Here is a 20,589-nt window from a genome sequence, read left to right as displayed (position 1 = left end):
TTCCCTCCTCCGCCAAGAAAAATCCTTTTTTTTAAGCAGTAAGAATACAGGGGAAAAACCAGCCTAGCCCACAGATTTAAATTATACAGCTGGCCTAGGGACAGTCAAGTTAATTCTAGAACATTCCATTGAGGGTGCCAAGTACAAAGGATTATGGGACCAAATCAGTCAGCATAACCTCCATGCACCATCAGTTATTTGACAGAGATTTACGAGCACTACCTGGACACTTATGTAAAGGACAAGGGTTTGCTTTATAGGGAGATCCTAAACAATAAAACATGAAAAAGATTAGAATCAAATCCGGCAGGAAAGAAAGAAACTTTTGATGTGATTAATCAAGGGCTTAACATATGGAGAACAAACAGTGGACCCATGTAAAAACTAAAGCTGATCAAAAGATTTATTAACTGCTTCAAGCTGCTGCCGATCAGATTTCCTGACAGCTTGTATTGTAGTTTTGTGAATTTTAATCAAATGGTGTCTTGTGCTTTGATTTTCTTTCACTAAATGAGAAGGCTGGGCAGATTTGTGCTGCTGGTGTAATTGTAGTTGGGTAACTGGACCACCTGCATTCACTCAATACTGACCAGATCCTATCCATTGAATGTACAGCACAGAACAGGTCACTCAGTCCCAGGCTGTGTTTCGGCTCCACATAAACCTACACCCAAGATATTCTGTGGTCAGCCAATAGGCATTACCTCAACCAAACAGGATTAACAATTTTGAATTGCATGAGACAACCAGAGGCTTCATGCCAGCCCTCCACATCTTGTAAAGTTATTTTTCTCATTGAGTAAAATTAATTGGAAAGGGTAGAGAAATAACAATAGGACTTGAGTGATACATTCATAGAAACAAGGAATCCCTACATTATGGAAGCAGGCCATTCAACCCATCAAAACCACATTGATCCGATGAACAGCATCCCACCCAGTCTCCCCACCATCCCCCACCACCTCCCCCCCAACCCCAAACAACTAAACTACAGATCCTTGGGGAATTTAGCATAGCCAAACTATCTAAGGTGCACATTTTTTTTCTCTGTCTTTGGGAAATGTCTGCAAAGTGGTGGTGGGGGGGGGGGAAGGTGGGATGGGGGGAATCAGAGAGAAATCCAGGTGCTTCCCAAACAAATCAGTTCCTGCTGCAAGTCATGGGAGATCACACAACTTTAAATGTGGTGTGGAATGTACATTGTATAAAGTTACATAATTGTGTGAGACAAGCTGAATAAATCACAGGCTGTTTTTCTGTTTGTTGTAATTCATAAGAATAAATGTACATTGAGCTTCTGGCATCTCCTGAGTCAGTGCAGGAACCTGATAGAATTTACAGCACAGAATCGCACCATGTGTCCCAATTGGTCTAAGCCAGTGTTTACATTCCACATGAACCTCCTCACCTTTCCTCCATCTAATCTTATCTTCACCATGGACATCCAGTCCCTGCACACCTCCATCCCCCATCACGAAGGACTCAAAGCCCTCCGCTTCTTCCTTTCCCGCTGTACGAACCAGTACCCTTCCACTGACACCCTCCTTCGACTGACTGAACTGGTCCTCACTCTGAACAACTTCTCTTTCCAATCCTCCCATTTCCTCCAAACCAAAGGAGTAGCCATGGGCACCCACATGGGCCCCAGCTATGCCTGCCTCTTCGTAGGATATGTGGAACAGTCCATCTTCCGCAGCTACACTGACACCACATCCCACCTTTTCCTCCACTACATCGATGACTGTATCGGTGCTACCTTGTGCTCCCACGAGGAAGTTGAACAGTTCCACCACTTTACTAAGACCTTCCACCCCGACCTCAAATTTACCTGGACCATCTCAGACTCCTCCCTCCCCTTCCTAGACCTCTCCATTTCTATCTCAGACGACCGAATCAACACAGACATTTACTATAAACCGACCGACTCCCACAGCTACCTAGACTACACCTCCTCTCACCCTGCCCCCTGTAAAAACGCCATCCCATATTCCCAATTCCTTCGTCTCCGCCGCATCTGCTCCCAGGAGGACCAGTTCCAATACCGAACAACCCAGATGGCCTCCTTCTTCAAAGACCGCAATTTCCCCCCAGACGTGATCGACGATGCTCTCCACTGCATCTCCTCCACTTCCTGCTCGTCCGCCCTTGAACCCCGTCCCTCCAATCGCCACCAGGACAGAACCCCACTGGTCCTCACCTACCACCCCACCAATCTCCATATACATCATATCATCCGTCGTCATTTCTGCCACCTCCAAACGGACCCCACCACCAGGGATATATTTCCCTCCCCTCTCCTATCAGCATTCCGAAAAGACCAATCCCTCCGTGACTCCCTTGTCAGGTCCACACCCCCCACCAACGCAACCTCCACTCCCGGCACCTTCCCCTGCAACCGCAAGAAATGCAAAACTTGCGCCCACACCTCCCCCCTCACTTCCCTGCAAGGCCCCAAGGGATCCTTCCATATCCACCACAAATTCACCTACACCTCCACACACATCATTTACTGCATCCGCTGCACCCGATGTGGCCTCCCCCTATATGGGGAGACAGGCCGCCTACTTGCGGAATGTTTCAGAGAACACCTCTGGGACACCTGGACCAACCAACCCAACCACCCCGTGGCTCAACACTTCAACTCCCCCTCCCACTCCACCAAGGACATGCAGGTCCTTGGACTCCTCCATTGCCAGACCATAGCAACACGACGGCTGGAGGAAGAGCGCCTCATCTTCCGCCTAGGAACCCTCCAACAACAAGGGATGAACTCAGATTTCTCCAGTTTCCTCATTTCCCCTCCCCCCACCTTGTCTCAGTCCCAACCCTCGAACTCAGCACCGCCTTCCTAACCTGCAATCTTCTCCCTGACCTCTCCACGCCCACCCCCACTCCGGCCTATCACCCTCACTTTAACCTCCTTCCACCTATCGCATTTCCAATGCCGCAACCACCCCCCCCCCCCCAAATCCCTCCTCCCTATCTTTTATCTTAGCCTGCTTGGCACACTCTCCTCATTCATGAAGAAGGGTTCATGCCCGAAACATTGATTCTCCTGCTCCTTGGATGCTGCCGGACCTGCTGCGCTTTTCCAGCAACACATTTTCAGCTTCATCTCACCCCATCAATACATCCTCTGCTGCTTATGTCAACTTACTTCAATTTGATTCCGTTTGCAATGGCAGGCAGGTTTAGTATTCATGGAAGTTCAGGGTTGGTTAGAGCTTCATGACAATAGTTTGTAAATCTCCCTTCACTCACCGTGACACAGCCTTTAATGTGGATGCAGATAAAAGCTCTGCAGACTCAAGGAACTGTGACCAATTCTGGCAGAGTTTCAATTCACCTGTCACTCTCCAGCTGCACGGACTCTTCTGCAAACTGGTGTCTATACTGCATCCACAGTACGCAGCTGCCAAACTAGAGGACTGTGAAACAGAGCAGGGTGGAGAAGTCCTTTCTCATAGATTCATTTTTAATCGCTTTATACATATTTACATCGATATACTGGAGATAAACAGCATTGTAGTTATTATCTGCATACCCCAAAGTCCAGTCTGTCCGAGTGAATAGAGTTAAGACTCTGTAGTGCTGCTAGAAGAGGTAATTCTGAGTAAATACTCACCATCTGATGCAAGTATTTTGTCACTTGGTGTTAATTCTTGATCTTTCATAGGACATATGCATTGAGAAAATGGTAGGGAATCTGTTGTTCATTCTTTAAAATTTGTTCATGGGATGTGGGCATCAGCAGAATTTATCACTAATTGCCCAGAGGGTAGTAAAGAGTCAACCACATTGTTGTGGGTCTGGAGTCACATGTAGGTCAGACCAGGGAAGAACTGCAGATTTCCTTCCCTCAAGGGACATTAGTGAATCAGATGAGTTTTCATGACAATTGACAGTGTCACCTTTAGTCTTTTTTTATTCCAGATTTTGTTTGAATTCAGATTTCTCCACTGAATTCAGGTTTTAATCCATCTTCTTTTATTTCCACTGGAACACGCCAATGGTCCATCAGGTCAAACCTTCATCTGAAAGATAGTACTTCACAGTGCACCTAAGTCTAGATTTTAGAATACAAGCTTTGGAGTGGTTCTTCAAATAAGAACCTTATGATTCAGAGGCAAGTGCTGCAGAGTGTTAAGAAAGTATATTTCATAGAATCTCTGCAACACAGAAAAAGGCCATTTGGCCCATCAAGTCCGCACTAACCCATTAAAGAGCATCCCATTCAGATCTACCCTATTCCCATAATCCTACACTTAGCAGAGTCAATCCACCTAACCTGCCTATTTTTGACTGTGGAAAGAAACCAGAGAAAACCTTCACAGAGAGAGGGAGAACTTGCAAACACTGAGCCATCAGGCACACAGAATTGGTCACAGTTCCTTGAGTCTGCAGAGCTTTTATCTGCATCCACATTAAAGGCTGTGTCACGGTGAGTGAAGGGAGATTTACAAACTATTGTCATGAAGCTCTAACCAACCCTGAACTTCCATGAATACTAAACCAGCACCCCAAATGGGACTTGAACCCACAATCCCAAGTTTAGGAGACCAGTACCTTATACACTGGGGCTAACTGCCCTTATTAAAGATTTCTATGTTGCAATGGAAAGCCGACTGATTTTTTTGACATATTAACCAAAGGCTATATAGCACATGACCAGCTAATACCAGTCAACAACTTCCCTCCTCCATGTTCCCCCCTTTACCTTTGCATATTCTCTCTCACCTGCAGGATTTCTCTCTCTCTCTCTCTCTCTCTCTCTCGTCCGCTCATATTAACGCATTCCAGTGCTGTTTCTCAATTTTCAGCAAAGCGATTGCCTGAACAGAATTTGGACTTGCCCAGGTTCAAAATGTGGACACCGTTACCCAACAAACTGCTTCAAATCATTTGAATAACCTCATACACAATACAAACATGGTCCTATCAGATGGCTGGGTTGGATCAAAGAAATCCTCCTATATGTCCTGTATGGTCAGGATATGGTTTGATGACACTTCAAGATTGTCCGGGAAGCAAGACTGCCCAAGTGGGGGGGTCAGGCCCCAATTGGGGTCACGAGCTGAAAGTTTGGGCCGGCGAGCTCCAAGACAGCACTGGTTCATTCACCTCCACTTGCTATATCGTTTCCTCCCCATCCCACATCTCACCTTGGGGTCGCAACAATTTTTGAACCTCAAAATTGAGTCACAGTCAGAAAAACTGTCCGAGAGTCTCTAAGAATTAAGGATTGCCCTCCACAATAGGATTGCGATAGCCCTAGCAGAGAAATGGAAGCAGCATTTAAAAAGTATCTTTTCATTTTCCTTGAACCCCTTTGTTTATTAGCTCTACAAATATTGGCGCTGGGAGATTATATTGAGTGACAGTCAAGAAACATACAACTCAGTTCAAATGGGACAGGAATATAGTGCACTGACGGTCCACTGGTAATGGCAGGAAATCATGAGAACAATTTGAATAAAGACCAATAGGCACATCCAATTCATAATAAATTTAATGTGAATTAATTGTGCAATGGTCTCACAATACAGACTTTTATAGCGTAGCTTCCAAAATATGTGAGACTGTATTTGTGACAAATGCAAGCAGAAAGTTGTCTGTCTCTGTAGTAGTTACTACATACTGGGTAATGTCATCAGATAGTTAGAGATGGTGTAAGATAGAATCCAATTGCTTTAAATGTGCTGTTGTAATTTCCTTTATTCATTTGTGGGACTTGGGTGTCGCTTGCTGGCCAGCATTGATATCCCACCCCTATTTGCCCTTGAGAATGTGGTGGTGAGCTGCCTTCTTGATTTGCTGCAGTCCACTTGCTGCGGGTTAACCCACAATGCCAGTGTGGAAGGGAATTCCAGGGCTTTGATCCAATGACTGTGAAGGAACAGTGGGATATTTCCAAGTCAGGGTGGTGAGTGGCTTGGAGAGGAACTTGCAGGTGGTGGTGTTCCCAAGTACCTGCTGCCCTTGTCATTCTAGATAGGAGTAGTCCTCAGTTGGGAAGGTGCTGTCTAAAGATCTTGGGTGAATTTCTGCAGTGCATCTTATAGATAGTACACACTGCAACTACTGACAGCTGATGGTGGAGGGATGGAGGTTTGTAGAATTATGAGGTTTATAGATTGTTGTATCTTGGGACCGTGTCTTTAATGTAAGATCAAATTAGGGAGACATATGACCTGAGAGAAAGTTTGAGTGAATTGATGTTAGAGATTAATAGAGGCCCAGATTGTTTCACAGGAAGAAATTACAAGGTGTTTATACTTGGAAAGAATTCTGACAGTGCATAGACTGGAAGATAGGAAAACTTTAAGAATGTTGTGTTGCAAATTGTTTAAGCATGCCATTTACTTCCCAGAGAACAGAGAATTGGTTTCTCAGGGAAAGCAAATCACCATTTCCACCTGGACACAAGATGTTTGCGATACAGGTTGCCATGGAGACAGGTTTTAAGAAAGAAAGGGCCTAAGATGTCCCTAAAACTCATCAACAGGGTCCGGAACCAGGAGAAGGGGAACAGCTAAAGTTCAAACGTCTCTATGGGTTCACCATGCAGGAACACAGGTGGGCGCATTGTGCCAGGTTGAAAAGACCAAATTCATGAGGAATTAAAATAATGATGGAAGGTTTGCGCAGCTTATGCTAAAGAAAGCAAAAGTAGGGGGAAAAATCTTCACTGTGAAAGACAGTTCTGAGATTATTCTTCCCTAGATTGAGAAATTAAATTAAATAAAGTGGGAGCAGCGTTTCATTGATAATGTGACTGGAAATAATAACCGAGAAATCCCCAGGCTAATGATCTGGGGAGCATAGGTTCAAATCCCACTATGGCAGCTGGTGTAATTCAAATTCAATTAATAAATCTGGAATTAAAACATATTCTTAGTAATGCTGACCTTGAAACCATTGTTGATTTTGATTCAAAACCCATCTGGTTAAGTAATGGGACTCTTGAGAAAATTTCAATATGCAATAAAGCACAGGCTGTGCAATTGAAGATCCTCCACAGGGCCTCTATGGCACTGGAGAGGTTAGCAAAGTTTAAGAAAGGATCTTCCCTGAAATGTCCCAAATGTAAAATCAGCACAGGGACCCTTACACGTTATTTTTGATCTTGCTTCAAGATTTGCGGGTACTGGGGTGCTGTAGTGAATGAGCTGGAGAAGATCCTGGGAATTGAAGTTTGGGAGGATCCGGTATCCCTTCTTTTGGGACTACAGAATCTGCCCTCTTTGGGTGAGCACAAGAAGAGGTTATTTAACATTATTACACACTGTGCGAGGAAGAATATGCTAATGAATTAGATATTAGAAAAACCTCCAGGTCTTGCAGGATGGCGCAGACTTGTGATGGAGCACGTCCCCCAGAGAAATACCTGACAAGTATGGTGCACCATGGAACTAGAACAATTTTATGAGACATGGCTGCCCTTTCTAAATTACTTAGACATGGACCTATTGGCAGTACAGATTAGGGCCTTTATATAGCCATGAGGGCCGTATATGGTGGTCCAGGGACCCTGGGGGGGGAGGAGGCCTAGTAAATGCGTGGACGGGAGCTTCAGTGGAGGTATGGCGAGTGCAGTAGAGTAGTGTAATGTAATGTAATTTAGTTTTATTGGATTGTAATTTAATACTATTTCATTTCATTTGAGTTTATTTTAAGTTAGTTTAAGTTAATATGAGATGATTGTATCTTGAAGAATAGAAGGTAGTTTATTGTTAACATTACTGTAATACAATAATGTGACATTATTTCTGTATTTTTGTACTTTTATAACTTTTCATTTGATTTTGTAAAAGAGTAAATTTATATATAAAAAAGTAATGGCAATCTTAGGGAATGAAATCTGTCATCCTTACCCAAACAGGTCTATGTGTGAATCCAGGTCCTTCACAGCATGATGAATTACCCTCTGAAATGCATGGCAAGACACTCAGGCCAAAGACAATTAGATTAGACAACAAATGCTGGCTTTGCTCACATCTCATGAAAAAACAAATTTTAAAACATCCTCCAGAGCTAAGAATCACCTTGAATCACTTCCAGGAATATATAATGTGTACAGAAAGGACAATGTAAAATATATCTATCAAGTGTCTGTTTGCCTGCGCTATACAGAAAAAGGAGATTGTTCTGTTTTGTGGTTTAACGGATATGTTGCCTGCAAAGATAGTGTTTAGTCAATAGTACTTTTAGTCTTTAGATTCATTAGATTCTTAAAACAAGAAATTTTATTGGGTCATACTTTCAGCTACTAACTGGAAGCTCAAATTTCTCTTTAAAAGTTCTGAGTCTCCATGGAGATTGTAAGTGTCCTCTCCCTCTGTCCTACGTCAGGCAGCAGATCCTTAAGCTGCCTCATCTTGACTTCCAAAAATACTCCTTATCCTTTTCACTGGATTTAATATCTCAGAGGGTCATGAATCTGTGGAATTCTCTGCCCCACTAAGTGTTGAAAACAGGATCATTGAGCATTTTTAAGGCTGAGTTCAATAGATTCTTGACTGATAAGAGAATTATGGGGTATACAAATAGGCAGGACAGTAGAAGTGAAGTCACATTCAGGTCAGCCAGGTTGTTTTCAATGGTAGAATGGATTTGAAGGGCTGAATGGTGTAATTTATTCATATCTATATTTCATTAAAGAACTATTGCGTTGATAATCTTCAGTCATCTCTCTCTATCTCCCCTAGCAAATGTAGCACCTGCTCTCACTTAACATGTCTTGCAGTAACTTTCAATGTTAAAGAAATAGTGTAAAATGGATAACTGACAACAGTCTTTAAGATTATAGAACAATACACGACAGTAGACATAGAACAGATGTTTCCACTGATAGGATATAGACACTTACCATACCTAGTGACACAAGAGACAGACCAAGCATGCGCTTATATCTGATTCAACAACTAGATTTGACTGGAACAGTTTGCTAAGTTGCTTGAGGGGCACCACCCACATCAACCCACAAGCCAGGAGACTCTACCAATCTTACCAGTCAGCATAGACATGCCAGAAGGTTTTACAAGATTGATCATCTTGATCAACCTGTCTGGCCACATTAAAAACACATTAACACTATGGTCATCAAATCCTGGAGTGGGCCTCAAATCCAAACCTGAAAAGTGTTGTGCTGGAAAAGCACATCAGATCAGGCAGCATCCAAGGAGCAGGAACATCGATGTTTCAGGCTTAAGCCCTTCAATTGTTAAGAACATTACAGCACCGAAGATGATTATTCGGTCCAATATACATCGGCAGCTATTTTGAATAAACTATCCACTCTCTTCTTACAGTCACTCAGCCTGTTCTTTTCATAAACATTTTCTAGTTTCCATTTTAAAGAAATTAAGTAATCTACTTTTACCACTCTGTCAGACATTGCAAATCAGATTATAACATCTCCCTATGTATGAGATAAATTATTTGTCTCTCGTACATTTGCTAATTAGAGTCATAGAGTCACAGAGTCATACAACACGGAAACAGACCCTTCGGTCCAACCCGTCCATGCCGACCAGCTATCCCAAACTAATCCAGTCCAACCCGGCCCACATCCCTCCAAACCCTTCCTATTCATATACCCATCCAGATGCCTTTTAAATGTTGCAATTGTACCAGCCTCCACGACTCCTTCTGGCAGCTCATTCCCTACACTTACCACTCTCTGCGTGAAAACGTTGCCTCTCTTTTATATTTTTCCCCTCTCACCCTAAACCTATGCCTTCTAGTTCTGGACTCCCCCATCCCAGGGAAAAGACCTTGGCTATTTATCCTATCCATGCCCTTCAAGATTTTATAAACCTCTATAAGGTCACCCCTCAACCTCCAACACTCCAGGGAAAACAGCCCTAGCCTATTCAACCTCTCCCTATAGCTCAAATCCTCCAACCCTGACAACATCTTTGTAAATCTTTTCTGACCCCTTTCAAGTTTCACAACATCCTTGGAGACCAGAATTGCATGCAATATTCCAACAGTGGTCTAACCAATGTCCTGTACAGCCGCAACATGACCTCCCAACTCCTGTACTCAATACTCTGACCATTCCTCTCGTAATCAACCTTCTGGTCAATGGAAATAGTTTTTGTTATTAAAACTCCCTTGTAATTTTGAACAGCTCTGTGAAATCTTTCTTTAACCTTTGTACCTTTAGAAAGAGTGACCCCAGCTATTCTATTCTCCCCACATCACTGCAAATTCTTCACTGCCACTAGTCTAGGTGAAACTTCATTGCACCCACTCAAAAGATGTTCACATGCTTCCGAAACTGTGGTGACAAAAATAAAACCAGGATACAACATAAAATAAGGCCATTCAGCTCATCGTACCTGAGGCATCTCTCAGAGCTATCCAACTTCATCCCAATTGCCTGCTATTGCCCAACAAGCTTAGAGTTCTTCGGCAACTCTATTTTGAAAATTACTATTGAATCTACTTCCAATTTTTCAGACAGTGTTTCCCAGATCGCAACAACATGTTTTTGCACACATTGTTTCCTCATGTCATCATAGAATCCCTACACTGTGGAAATAGGCCATTGAGCCCAATAAGTCCACATCGGCCCTTTGAAGAGTAACCTACCCTGATCCATCGCCAGATCCTTATTAGTATACATTTACTCCTGACTAATGCACCGAACCTCCGCATCCCTGAACACCATGGGCAATTTAGTATGGCCAATGCACCTAACCTGGACTGTGGCAGGAAACCGGAGCACCCAGAACAAACCCACGCAGAGAACGTGCAAATTCCACACAGAAAGTCAGTCACCTGAGACTTGGGTCCCTCACGCTGTGAGGCAGCAGTGCTAACCACTGAGCCACTGTGCTGCTCTAACTCCATCATCTCCTGTTATTTTGCTAATCACCTTAAATCATAGAATCCCTATAGTCTGGAAGCATGTAGCCCATCAAGTCTACACCAACCCTCTGAAGAGCATCCCACCCAGACCCAATCCCCTACCCTATCCCTGTAACCCTGCATTTTCCATGGCCAATCCACCTAACCTGCACATCTTTGGGCTATGGGAGGAAACCAGAGCACCAGGAGGAAACCCATGGAGATACAGGGACACATGCAAACTCCACACAGTCGCCCAGGGTGGAATTAATCCTGGGTCCCTGGTGCTGTGAGGCAGCAGTACTAAACACTGAGCCAACCATGCCTCTGTCCTGATGACCAGTTCCTCTTCTATAGCAGGAATATTCCTAATTTTGAATATTTCTATCAAATCCCATCTTACTCCACTGAGTAAACTAGTTGAGTTTCTTGCCGGGATCAGGCTGAAAGCCCCAGCAAGAGCGATGTTTGGGGTGGAGTGGGGGATGGTTGGTGGAGGATGGTTGGTGGAGGAGAACACTTATGGCTGGAGTAATCAGAGCAGGGTGAGGTGAAGGGGCAATTCTGGAGAATGGACAAATAGCACAGGGGAGGAGCAGTGAGCACAGGGAACCCCAAGAAAAGGCCACAATGCTGTCAGGATCGCTAAGGACACTGGTCTCATTGATGGGCCACTCAAGTGTACTAACTGGCCAATAAGTGCCTGACTCCTCCATCACCCTGGGCATTGGCAGGGCAGGCATGATACAGTGGCACAGCCCTGGGAACCAAATTTATGACTTACTGACAGAAGGATTCTGTCTGACACCTGGCCATTTCCTTAAAAAAATTCTTCCCATTTTGTCTATCTACAGGTAATTAATATTTTACTACTTCAATACTAAATGTCCTCCTTTGGTAGAATGAAGGCTTTCTGGTTGCTTATCTGGCATAAATAAGAATAAAATTTCAAGTGTCTACTTAAGTAAGGGTAAGATAAAAGCAAGGCTCCACATTCTCATGAGTTAAGATTTGTCAGAATCTCAAGCCCGTGGTTTTGCACATCCTGCACTGTGTGGGAAGGCTGCCCTCTCATTAGGTGGTGCCTTAACCTGAGGGTCACATGCTTCGGGTGAGAGGAGAGGTAGAGAAGGAAAGGGATCAGTAAGCTCAGTTGGGTAGAGGGCTGCTTTGTGATGGAGTGTGGGTTCAATTCCTGCACTAGCTGAGGTTACCATGAAGGATTCTCCTCCTTAACCTCTCCCATTGCTTGATGCATAGTGACCCTCAGATTAAACTACCACCAATTCTCTCTCTCATGGGAGAGCAGCCCTACAGTCCTCCAGGAAATCCTAGAAATCCTAGACACTTCTGGCACATGATTACTCGGTAACAGAAGGAAATGTAGGCAGAGAGGAAATGAGTGATCAATAAAAAGAAGACTACCAGGCAAGTAGTGAGGGAATTTCCTGACTCACTCTCTCACTAAATGTTTTTTTCGCCTTGGAGAAACATATGAAAAATAGTTATTGTGTGCAGGCCAGTCAGAGAGAAGGCCATTGCACTGTGGGTTGGAGGGGGAGGGGAAGAAGAAGCATGGAAGGGTAAGAATTGTAGGGGGATTGTTAGCAAGGGGAGTAGGCAGATTCTCCTGCAGCTGTAGGCATAACTGCAGGATGGTGTGTTTCCTTCAGGGTCAAAAATTTAAGTGTATGGCCACAGGGTATTCTAAAAGGGGAATGGTGAACAGCCAGAGATGGCGATCCATGTTGGGACCAAAAACATTGGACAAAAGACAGATGAGGTTCAGCAAACAGACATTAGAGAGTTCTGTAGGAAATTGTAAAGCAGGACTTCAAAAGGTGGTAATATTCAGATCACTCCTGGAGGCCTTGTGGTGGTGAGTATATGAATGGAAGTATAAAGCAGATATATGCATGGCAGAAGGAATGGTACAGGACGGAAGAGTTTAGATTCCTGAGGCATTGGGACCATTTCTGGTTGAGGGAGAACTGCATGTGTTGGATAGGTTACATCTGAACAGAAATGGGAACAACTTCCTCCAGGAGGTTTGCTAATGTTGTCGGAATAGAATTAACCCCAGAGAGGCTGGGGATTGGGATCCTGATAAGCAGTTAAGAGAGGAGAGAATATGTGATGGAATTAGAAGTTAAAATGCTAGAAAATGAGTCTGAAAGATGGAAGAAATCTGGGTTAGGTTAGAAAGAAGTGAGGTTAGCAAGGTTAAATAGCATATATTTTAAATGAGGATCCAGAGGAATAAGGCAAAGGAGGTGGAGGAACAGAAAGGCATGTGGGAGAATGATATCATAACGATGACTAATAGATTACTTACAGTGTGGAAACAGGCCCTTCGGCCCAACAAGTCCACACCGACCCGCCAAAATGCAACCCACCCAGACCCATTCCCCTACACCTAACACTACAGGTAATTTAGCATGGCCAATTCACCTAACCTGCACATTTTTTGGATCACGGGAGGAAACCCATACAGACACAGGGAGTCACCTGAGGTGGAGGAGGCAGCAGTGCTAACCGTGTCACCCAATACTTAGCTGAAAAATTGGCAACTCAATATCCCTGGTATTTGAATGACATAATGTGGGGAATAGAGAGGAAGGAGGGATCAAGGAATCAACTATAACAGCGAGGAGGGACAATATCTTGGAAGGATCACCAATGAGGCCAAATGGGTAGAATTTAAACAATGATGAGCTAAGATTGTTGAATGTATACTATAGGCTCCCAAATAGTCAAGGAGCAGTCCAGGTACAAAGACTAATCACTTTTTGCTTATAAAGACTGTTTTATACCTTTCTATCATACCACACATGAGGAAGGAGCTGAGCTCCTAAAGCTAGCTATTTCAAATAAACCTGTTGGATTATAATATAACTACAATCATTTGATTTTTGACATTATTCACCCCAATTCAACTTGGGCATCTCCACATCTTAATAGTTTTCAGTGTACAAAGTAAGGAGAGGCCAAACATCTGAAATTGCATCAAGGAGAACGTTTTAACCAGTACAATGAAAGCCCAACAAGATAGGAGGCAGTTCTCCACCTCATATTCAGAAAAGAGCTCAGCCAGCTTGAACTTGTATCAGTCAGGGACCATTTTGGTGATAGTTAGACTAGATTTAGGTTAGATTTAGGATGGTTATGGAAAATGAAAATATGAACTGGGAAGACATGTTCTAAACTGGGGAAAGGCAAAGAAAAAGGCAAAAGGTCTTACTGTCCCTGCACACTGTTTAAAGTTATGCCATTTATACCACTCAGTATAGCTCCAGGATTATCAATTCAAAGATTGAACTGTTGACTGATGTCAATCTTTTAAATGGCTGTGCAAATTCAAAAGAGGAACAATTGATTTAATTTTCTTTATGAAAGGGTCTTGTGGACCAGAAGACTTGGGATCTAATCCCAGCTAACCCAGAAGTCCGGCACAACATGTCTCAATTGCTTGATTAACAATAATTAAAGATGCACTAAGCTGTGCTGGGTGAGGGGTGCTGCATGAGCTATGTGGCTATTTAGTCAATAAATTCTATTTAAAGGAAAAGATGTCTTAATTTCTTGAGATACATTTGAGGGATCTCAACTCACCATCTATAAAAAAAGCAAAGTGAACAAGCAGATCACTCACATGCCACGTAAAGTGATGCATTCTTGCTTACGACATATCCCAGGCGGTTACGTGCCACACATGTATATATACCCTCATCAGATTTCCCTTTGCGTCCCTGGTTTAACTGATAGAAGAAGAGGGAGCCATGTGGTAGAAGAGTGCGCTGGGACTGAGGGTCATCTTCACTCGTCTCCACCCGTTCACCATTCCTGTACCACTCGATGACCGGTGGAGGTTTCCCCTCTGCCCGACAGTTCAAGGTAGCAGGCTCTCCCCTGCAGACAGCCAGGTCAGTCGGATGTTCAATTATCAGAGGGGGGGATTCATCCAGTCGGAGTCTGGAACCTAAGGAATAAATTCCCATTATTAGAATAATTGAAGTATAACCATTTCAAAATTGGATTAGTTCATTTATTGAGTCTTAAAATTGTTACCAGGTTTGGTAATGTAGTGGTTACCTGATCATTGGTAATATGAGGAAAACATGTTCAAATCCCTTTGCTGTCAGGCAGAGGATACAGAAGCTTAAACACATGAACCAACAGATTCAAGAACAGCTTCTTCCTCACTGTTATTAGACTTGTGAATAGACCTCTCAAATTTTAAATGCACTGCTGACTTCGCTATGTATGCATCTTCTCTGCAGCCATAAGATTGTATTCCTCGCTCTGTTCCACTTCCCTTATGCACTATATATGGTGTGATCTGCCTGTACTGCATACAAAACAAAACTTTTCACTGGACCTAGGTACAATAACAAATCAAATCTGAAAGATTGAGAAATTAATTTGAATTCAATTTACGGAAATACCAGTAAAATGGCTGTGAAACCACCAGGTAAACCCAATTTGGTTATTACCACTCTTCAGAGAACAAAACTTCACTTATTATAATTCCCATGTTATTGGTCTTCAATCTGTTTAAAAATCTCAGATATTTATTGAACGGTGCAGATTACAACATACAGTTCGAGGTAACTGTGTAGATATTGTTAACCAACCTGTTCAGATTCATTAAGACATACTTCAGGTGGGACTTGAACCCGAATCTTTAACTCAGAGATAGAGGGACAATGTCACTGCACAGTAGGGGGTGCAGAGGAGATTCATCAGGATATTGCCTACAATGGAATATCTTAGCCTTCAAGAGATATAAGATAAGCTCAGGTTGTTTTCTTTGGAGCAAAGAAACTTTTTTGAGGGGGGGGGGTTTGGGTGCCTGATAGGGGTGTACAAGATTATGAGGGGTATGGAGAGAGTGGATAGAAAGCAGCTGTTTCCCTTAGTCGAAGAGTCAATAACAAGGAGGCAAAACTTTAAGGTGAAAGGTAGGAGGTTTTGAGGGGATTTGAGGAAAAGCGTTATCACCCAGTGGGTGGTAGGGGTCTGGACTGCACGGCCTGGAAGGGTGATAGAGGTGGAAGACCTCACAACCTTTAAAAGTACTTAGAAGAGCACTCAAAATGTCATAATATACAAGGCTGTGATCCCACTATGGGAAAGTTGGACTAGTGTAGGCAGTACTGGATTAATGGCAGTATGGACTTGAGGTATGATTCTATGCATCACAAGGGCCCGAGATAACAGTGTATGGAATCTGCGTTTGAAGTACTTCTGCTGGACGGCACATGGCAGCCAGTCATGTCGTTTCAACCTGAATCTTAGGTCCATTTCTTAAAGCAACATCACTCTTAAAGCAAAAAAATCACACAACACCAGGTTATAGTCCAACAGATTTAATTGGAAGCACACTAGCTTTCGGAGCATCGCTCCTTCATCAGGTGGTAGTCAGGTGAAGGAGCGTCGCTCCGAAAGCTAGGGTGCTTCCAAATAAACCTGTTGGACTATAACCTGGTGTTGTGTGATTTTTAACTTTGTACACCCCAGTCCAACACCGGCATCTCCAAATCATGACTCTTAAAGCAGTAAGATGTGACTTTAGTCGTACACCAATTGGGTTGGCTCTAAAGTGGTCATGGAAGCCTCTTAGGTTTGAGACAGGCAATAAATGGCTTTCCAGCAAATGTTCCACAATTGATTTTTTTGAACAAAGATGTTGACTGGTGCTGGCATTCCATTTTCCAGCCTCCAGAATCAGTCCAGTACCTCAGTAAAATGGATGTCCTCAATGACAATCCTGAGCTAACCAATTTCAAGGACATCACAGAAGAGTACTGGACTGTAATCTCTAACCCAGGGACATCCCCCTCCCACAATAAACCATAACCCATCCCGTCACCACCAGTTTCTGCCGAAATCAGCCAACTCATCTCAAATCTTCCATTCTGTGTGGGCTTTGTGTCAAGTCTTCTCCTGGACAACCCCAAACAATTTTATCACTTCACCCCTTTCTGTGGGCATCAAAATAATATATCTTTTGCATGACATTTTTGATGAATTAGTTTTCATTTTTCTCTATCCCACTTGGCATTCCGCACCTTGTACCCATCCTACAAGGGGCTGTCTGAGATAAGAGCGAAAATTAGTTTTCTTTCGCACCTAAAGTATTTTCCGAACCAACGTGTTCAGTGCTGTCACACACCTACAGATGGTCTTGAAGCCAGGTCTCCTGTCTTAAGTCAGAAGTCACACACACCAGGTTATAGTCCAACAGGTTTACTTGAAATCTCAAATTTTCAGAGCATTGCTCCTTCATCAGGTCAAGTTGTGTCACTTGTGCCTTTGTCCACACCAGTCCAACACTGGAACCTCCAAATCCTGTTTTAAGCACCACAAGAGCCCTTAGTTGTTTTGTACCTAAACTCTATTGCATCTTATTTGGAGTACCTGATAGGGGAAGGGTTAATTTCCTCTATATTTAATCTACAAGGACCACATGGAGATCGGTTACCAAAAGCAGAAAGTGTTGCACCACAAAGACTGTTGTCCCTTCTGTAAACGGGCAGCAAATTCCACTGGGTCACAGGGAAATCAAACCCACTGAATTTAATTCATTCTCCAGTTGTCTCAAACCCACCATGGGCTAATTTTAGCCTGTCGGTCATTGACGATGTTCTGAAATGCAAAGACAGAAGTGTTTGGAATATGACCAATGTGCTGCCCATTACACGTGCAAGAGCAGGGACTGTGTTGTTGAATAATAATTTTCCTGAGCAAGGCCACGCTCAGACAAAAAGGATGACAAACATCCACATTGTTTCCCTCCCAGAGTTAACAAAACAGGAAGCCTTTCTAAACCATACACCACGGACGCTGAGATCTTGTTATTTCAATTATTTCTGCCCAAGTCCGGACATCACACAGGATGCTGCCAAGTTCCAGTATGACTCACTACAATGACATGCAGGAATGGAGTTCTTTATATATTAATAAAATTCTTGACACATCTGCTCTAGGGACCAGTTTATTTTAAACTGAGAAAGAATTAAGAAATAATTCTGAGAGTTTACGTTATCAAGGCGTTAAGCTACACCAGTTTATAAGGAAATCACATTAATGTTGACTCCTCATGAAATAATTTATCAGCAAGGGTTTTTAAATTATAGAGTTAACCATGAGAGCTCAATATAATCTCCAGAACCGTACAGTGCACGGTGGCACAGTGGTTAGCACTGCTGCCTCACAGCGCCAGAGACCCAGGTTCAATTCCCGCCTCAGGCAACTGGCTGTGTGGAGTTTGCACATTCTCTCCATGTCTGTGTGGGTTTCCTCCCACAGTCCAAAAATGTGCAGGTCAGGTGAATTGGCCATGCTAAATTGCCTGTAGTGTTAGGTAAGGGGTATGGGTGGGTTGCGCTTCGGCAGGGCGGTGTGGACTTGTTGGGCCGAAGGGCCTGTTTCGACACTGTAAGTAATCTAATCTAATCATAGTTGGGCTTCTCAATACTCCATCTGGAGCAGTGAACTGTTTAGATCACCAACCGCAGGAAATGCTGGGTGATAGTACAAACGAATCTGCAACTTCCTAAACCCTACACAGGTACAAGATGGCAATATCTGATGGCACATCCTTCTTTACAAAAGCACAGCAACATCTGAGTAAGCTGACCTCAGGACCATCATCTGTAGATATTGAATGAGTAATAAACATTGCCAGGGCACCAGGGGATCTCCCCTTCTCTTCAGTGCAGTGGTGCATTGAAATCCCTTACATCCACCCAAGAGATCAGCTAGAACCACAGCATGAATTTTACTTGAAATATTGCTCCCCTGAGAGAGCAGCACTCCTGCAATACTACTTCAGAGGTTGCCTAGACTTTGAGGCTGATGTTTTGGTTTTGAGACTTGCATCCCTTCCTTTTTGACACAGAAGCAAGAGTGGGACCAAGTCAGCCAAGTTTATTGCAAAAGAAGCGTAAGGAAATACTGTGATGAAAATGTTATAATCATTATTTATCAACTTGGGTTCTAAAATTGATAGAATAATGCACAGCTTTAAGTCTGATTTATATTTCTACTATGTTAGTGTTAAGGAAAGACAATGATTTTAGTTTCTCATCAGATTTATTCTGTGAGTGATAATTGGAGGTGTCTGAAGTTTATTGACACATGCATTTCATTAGGGTTACAGTTTTGGAATCGAACATGATCTGCACAGATCAGTGTATTTGGAAAAAAGGGTAGCAAACAAACATTATTGGTGCCCAGTGACAGGGGTTCAGTATCACAGTAAGACAGAACCAAGAGGCCAGACAATATGTTTATGTTGGGTCGGAGCAAAAATGTGTTGTCAGCTTAACAGTCTACAAAATGCTCAAACTTATCCAAAAGATAGCCAAGTTGTTTGGAAGAATCTCCAGAACTAGAATGGTGTGGCATGGTGGCTCACAGTGCTGCCTCACAGCACCAGGGACTCAGGTTTAATGTCAGCCTTGGGCAACTGTCTGTGTGGAGTTTGCACATTCTCCATGTGTCTGCGTGGGTTTCCTCCTACAGTCCAAGGATATGCAGGTTAGGTGAATTGACCATGCTAAATTGCCCCGTAATGTGCGGTTTAGGTAGGTTTGCCAAAGGTAAATGTGGGGTTATGAAGATCGGGTGGATCTGGGTGGGATGCTCTTTGGAGGGTCAGTGTTGACTCAATAGGCTGAATGTCCTGTTTCCATGCTGTGGGGATTCTATGGTTCTATTCAGAAAATGGCCATAAGATCATAAAACATAAGAGCAGATGGAAGCCATTTGGTTCATTGAATCTGCTCTGCCATTCAATGAAATGATGGTTGATATGATAATCTCCAACTCCACTTGCCTGTTTTTCTTGCAGCCCCTTGACTCACTTGATCATTACATTGTTGTCTCATTGAATATACTTAATGACCCAGCCTCTACAGCCCCATGTGGTAAAATGAATCTTTTGAGAGAAAATGTTTTTCATCTCTGTCCTAATTAGATGACCCCCCATTCTAAGATTATGCCATTTGGTGTTGGAATTTCCAGCAAGGGGAAATAAACTCTCAGGATCTACCCTTTCCAAACCCCTAGGAATCTTATATGTTTCAATAACGTTTCCTCTCATTCTTTAAAACTCCAGTTAACAAAGCCTCATATTACTCAACTGAACAAGAAATTTGAAAGTGGAGACACGGTGCCACTGAGATTTGGGTATCTACAAGGTTGTTGTTGAGATAAAATGGTTGCATCTTTATTTCCAATATAGGCGCACAATTCTTTATCTGAAATGGTAGGGACCAGCTGGTTTTCGGAATTCAGAATATTTCAAATTTCAGAATAAGTGACAGCTTGATGGTGAAATTTTTAAAAGTCTTAGCGGAAGAACACACTTACGAAGTAAAATGGGGCCTTGAAACAGAATTGAGGCCTGCCGGTGCTGGGCCACACACACACCCCCCCCAACAGACACACACACACACACACACACACACACACACACACACACACATCTGAGCATGTGAGTGATACGCATAAAGTTGGTGTTGACTTTTTGCATGCTAAACAACCTTATTAATGAGAAAATAAACTTCACAAAAAAACCTTCGGACTTTGGAGCTTTTCGGATAAAGGACTTCGGATAAAGGATTGTCGACCTGTACTTATTTTAAGACCGTTTCAAATTGTTTTTTTATAGTGTAAACTAGTTTCTGTCTTTTTTCTTTTCTTTAGTGTGTAATAACATTTGAT

General features: G+C 43.0%; 1 protein-coding gene across 2 annotated transcripts in view; it reads right to left on the bottom strand.

Annotated features, from left to right (window-relative positions):
• The window catches only part of robo4 (roundabout, axon guidance receptor, homolog 4 (Drosophila)), a 143,565-nt gene that overhangs the window by 86,837 nt on the left and 36,139 nt on the right, over nucleotides 1-20,589 (bottom strand). For both annotated transcript variants that reach the window (XM_072593110.1, XM_072593111.1), the window contains exon 2: nucleotides 14,510-14,836. In XM_072593110.1, the coding sequence (XP_072449211.1) occupies nucleotides 14,510-14,836 (327 nt within the window). The remainder of the gene's footprint in view (nucleotides 1-14,509; nucleotides 14,837-20,589) is intronic.

This window comes from Chiloscyllium punctatum, chromosome 23 (assembly GCF_047496795.1).
Source record: "Chiloscyllium punctatum isolate Juve2018m chromosome 23, sChiPun1.3, whole genome shotgun sequence".
NCBI lineage: Eukaryota > Metazoa > Chordata > Chondrichthyes > Orectolobiformes > Hemiscylliidae > Chiloscyllium > Chiloscyllium punctatum.
The sequence above is the reverse complement of the archived record's forward strand: the minus strand, read 5'-3'. Positions and strand labels throughout refer to the sequence as shown.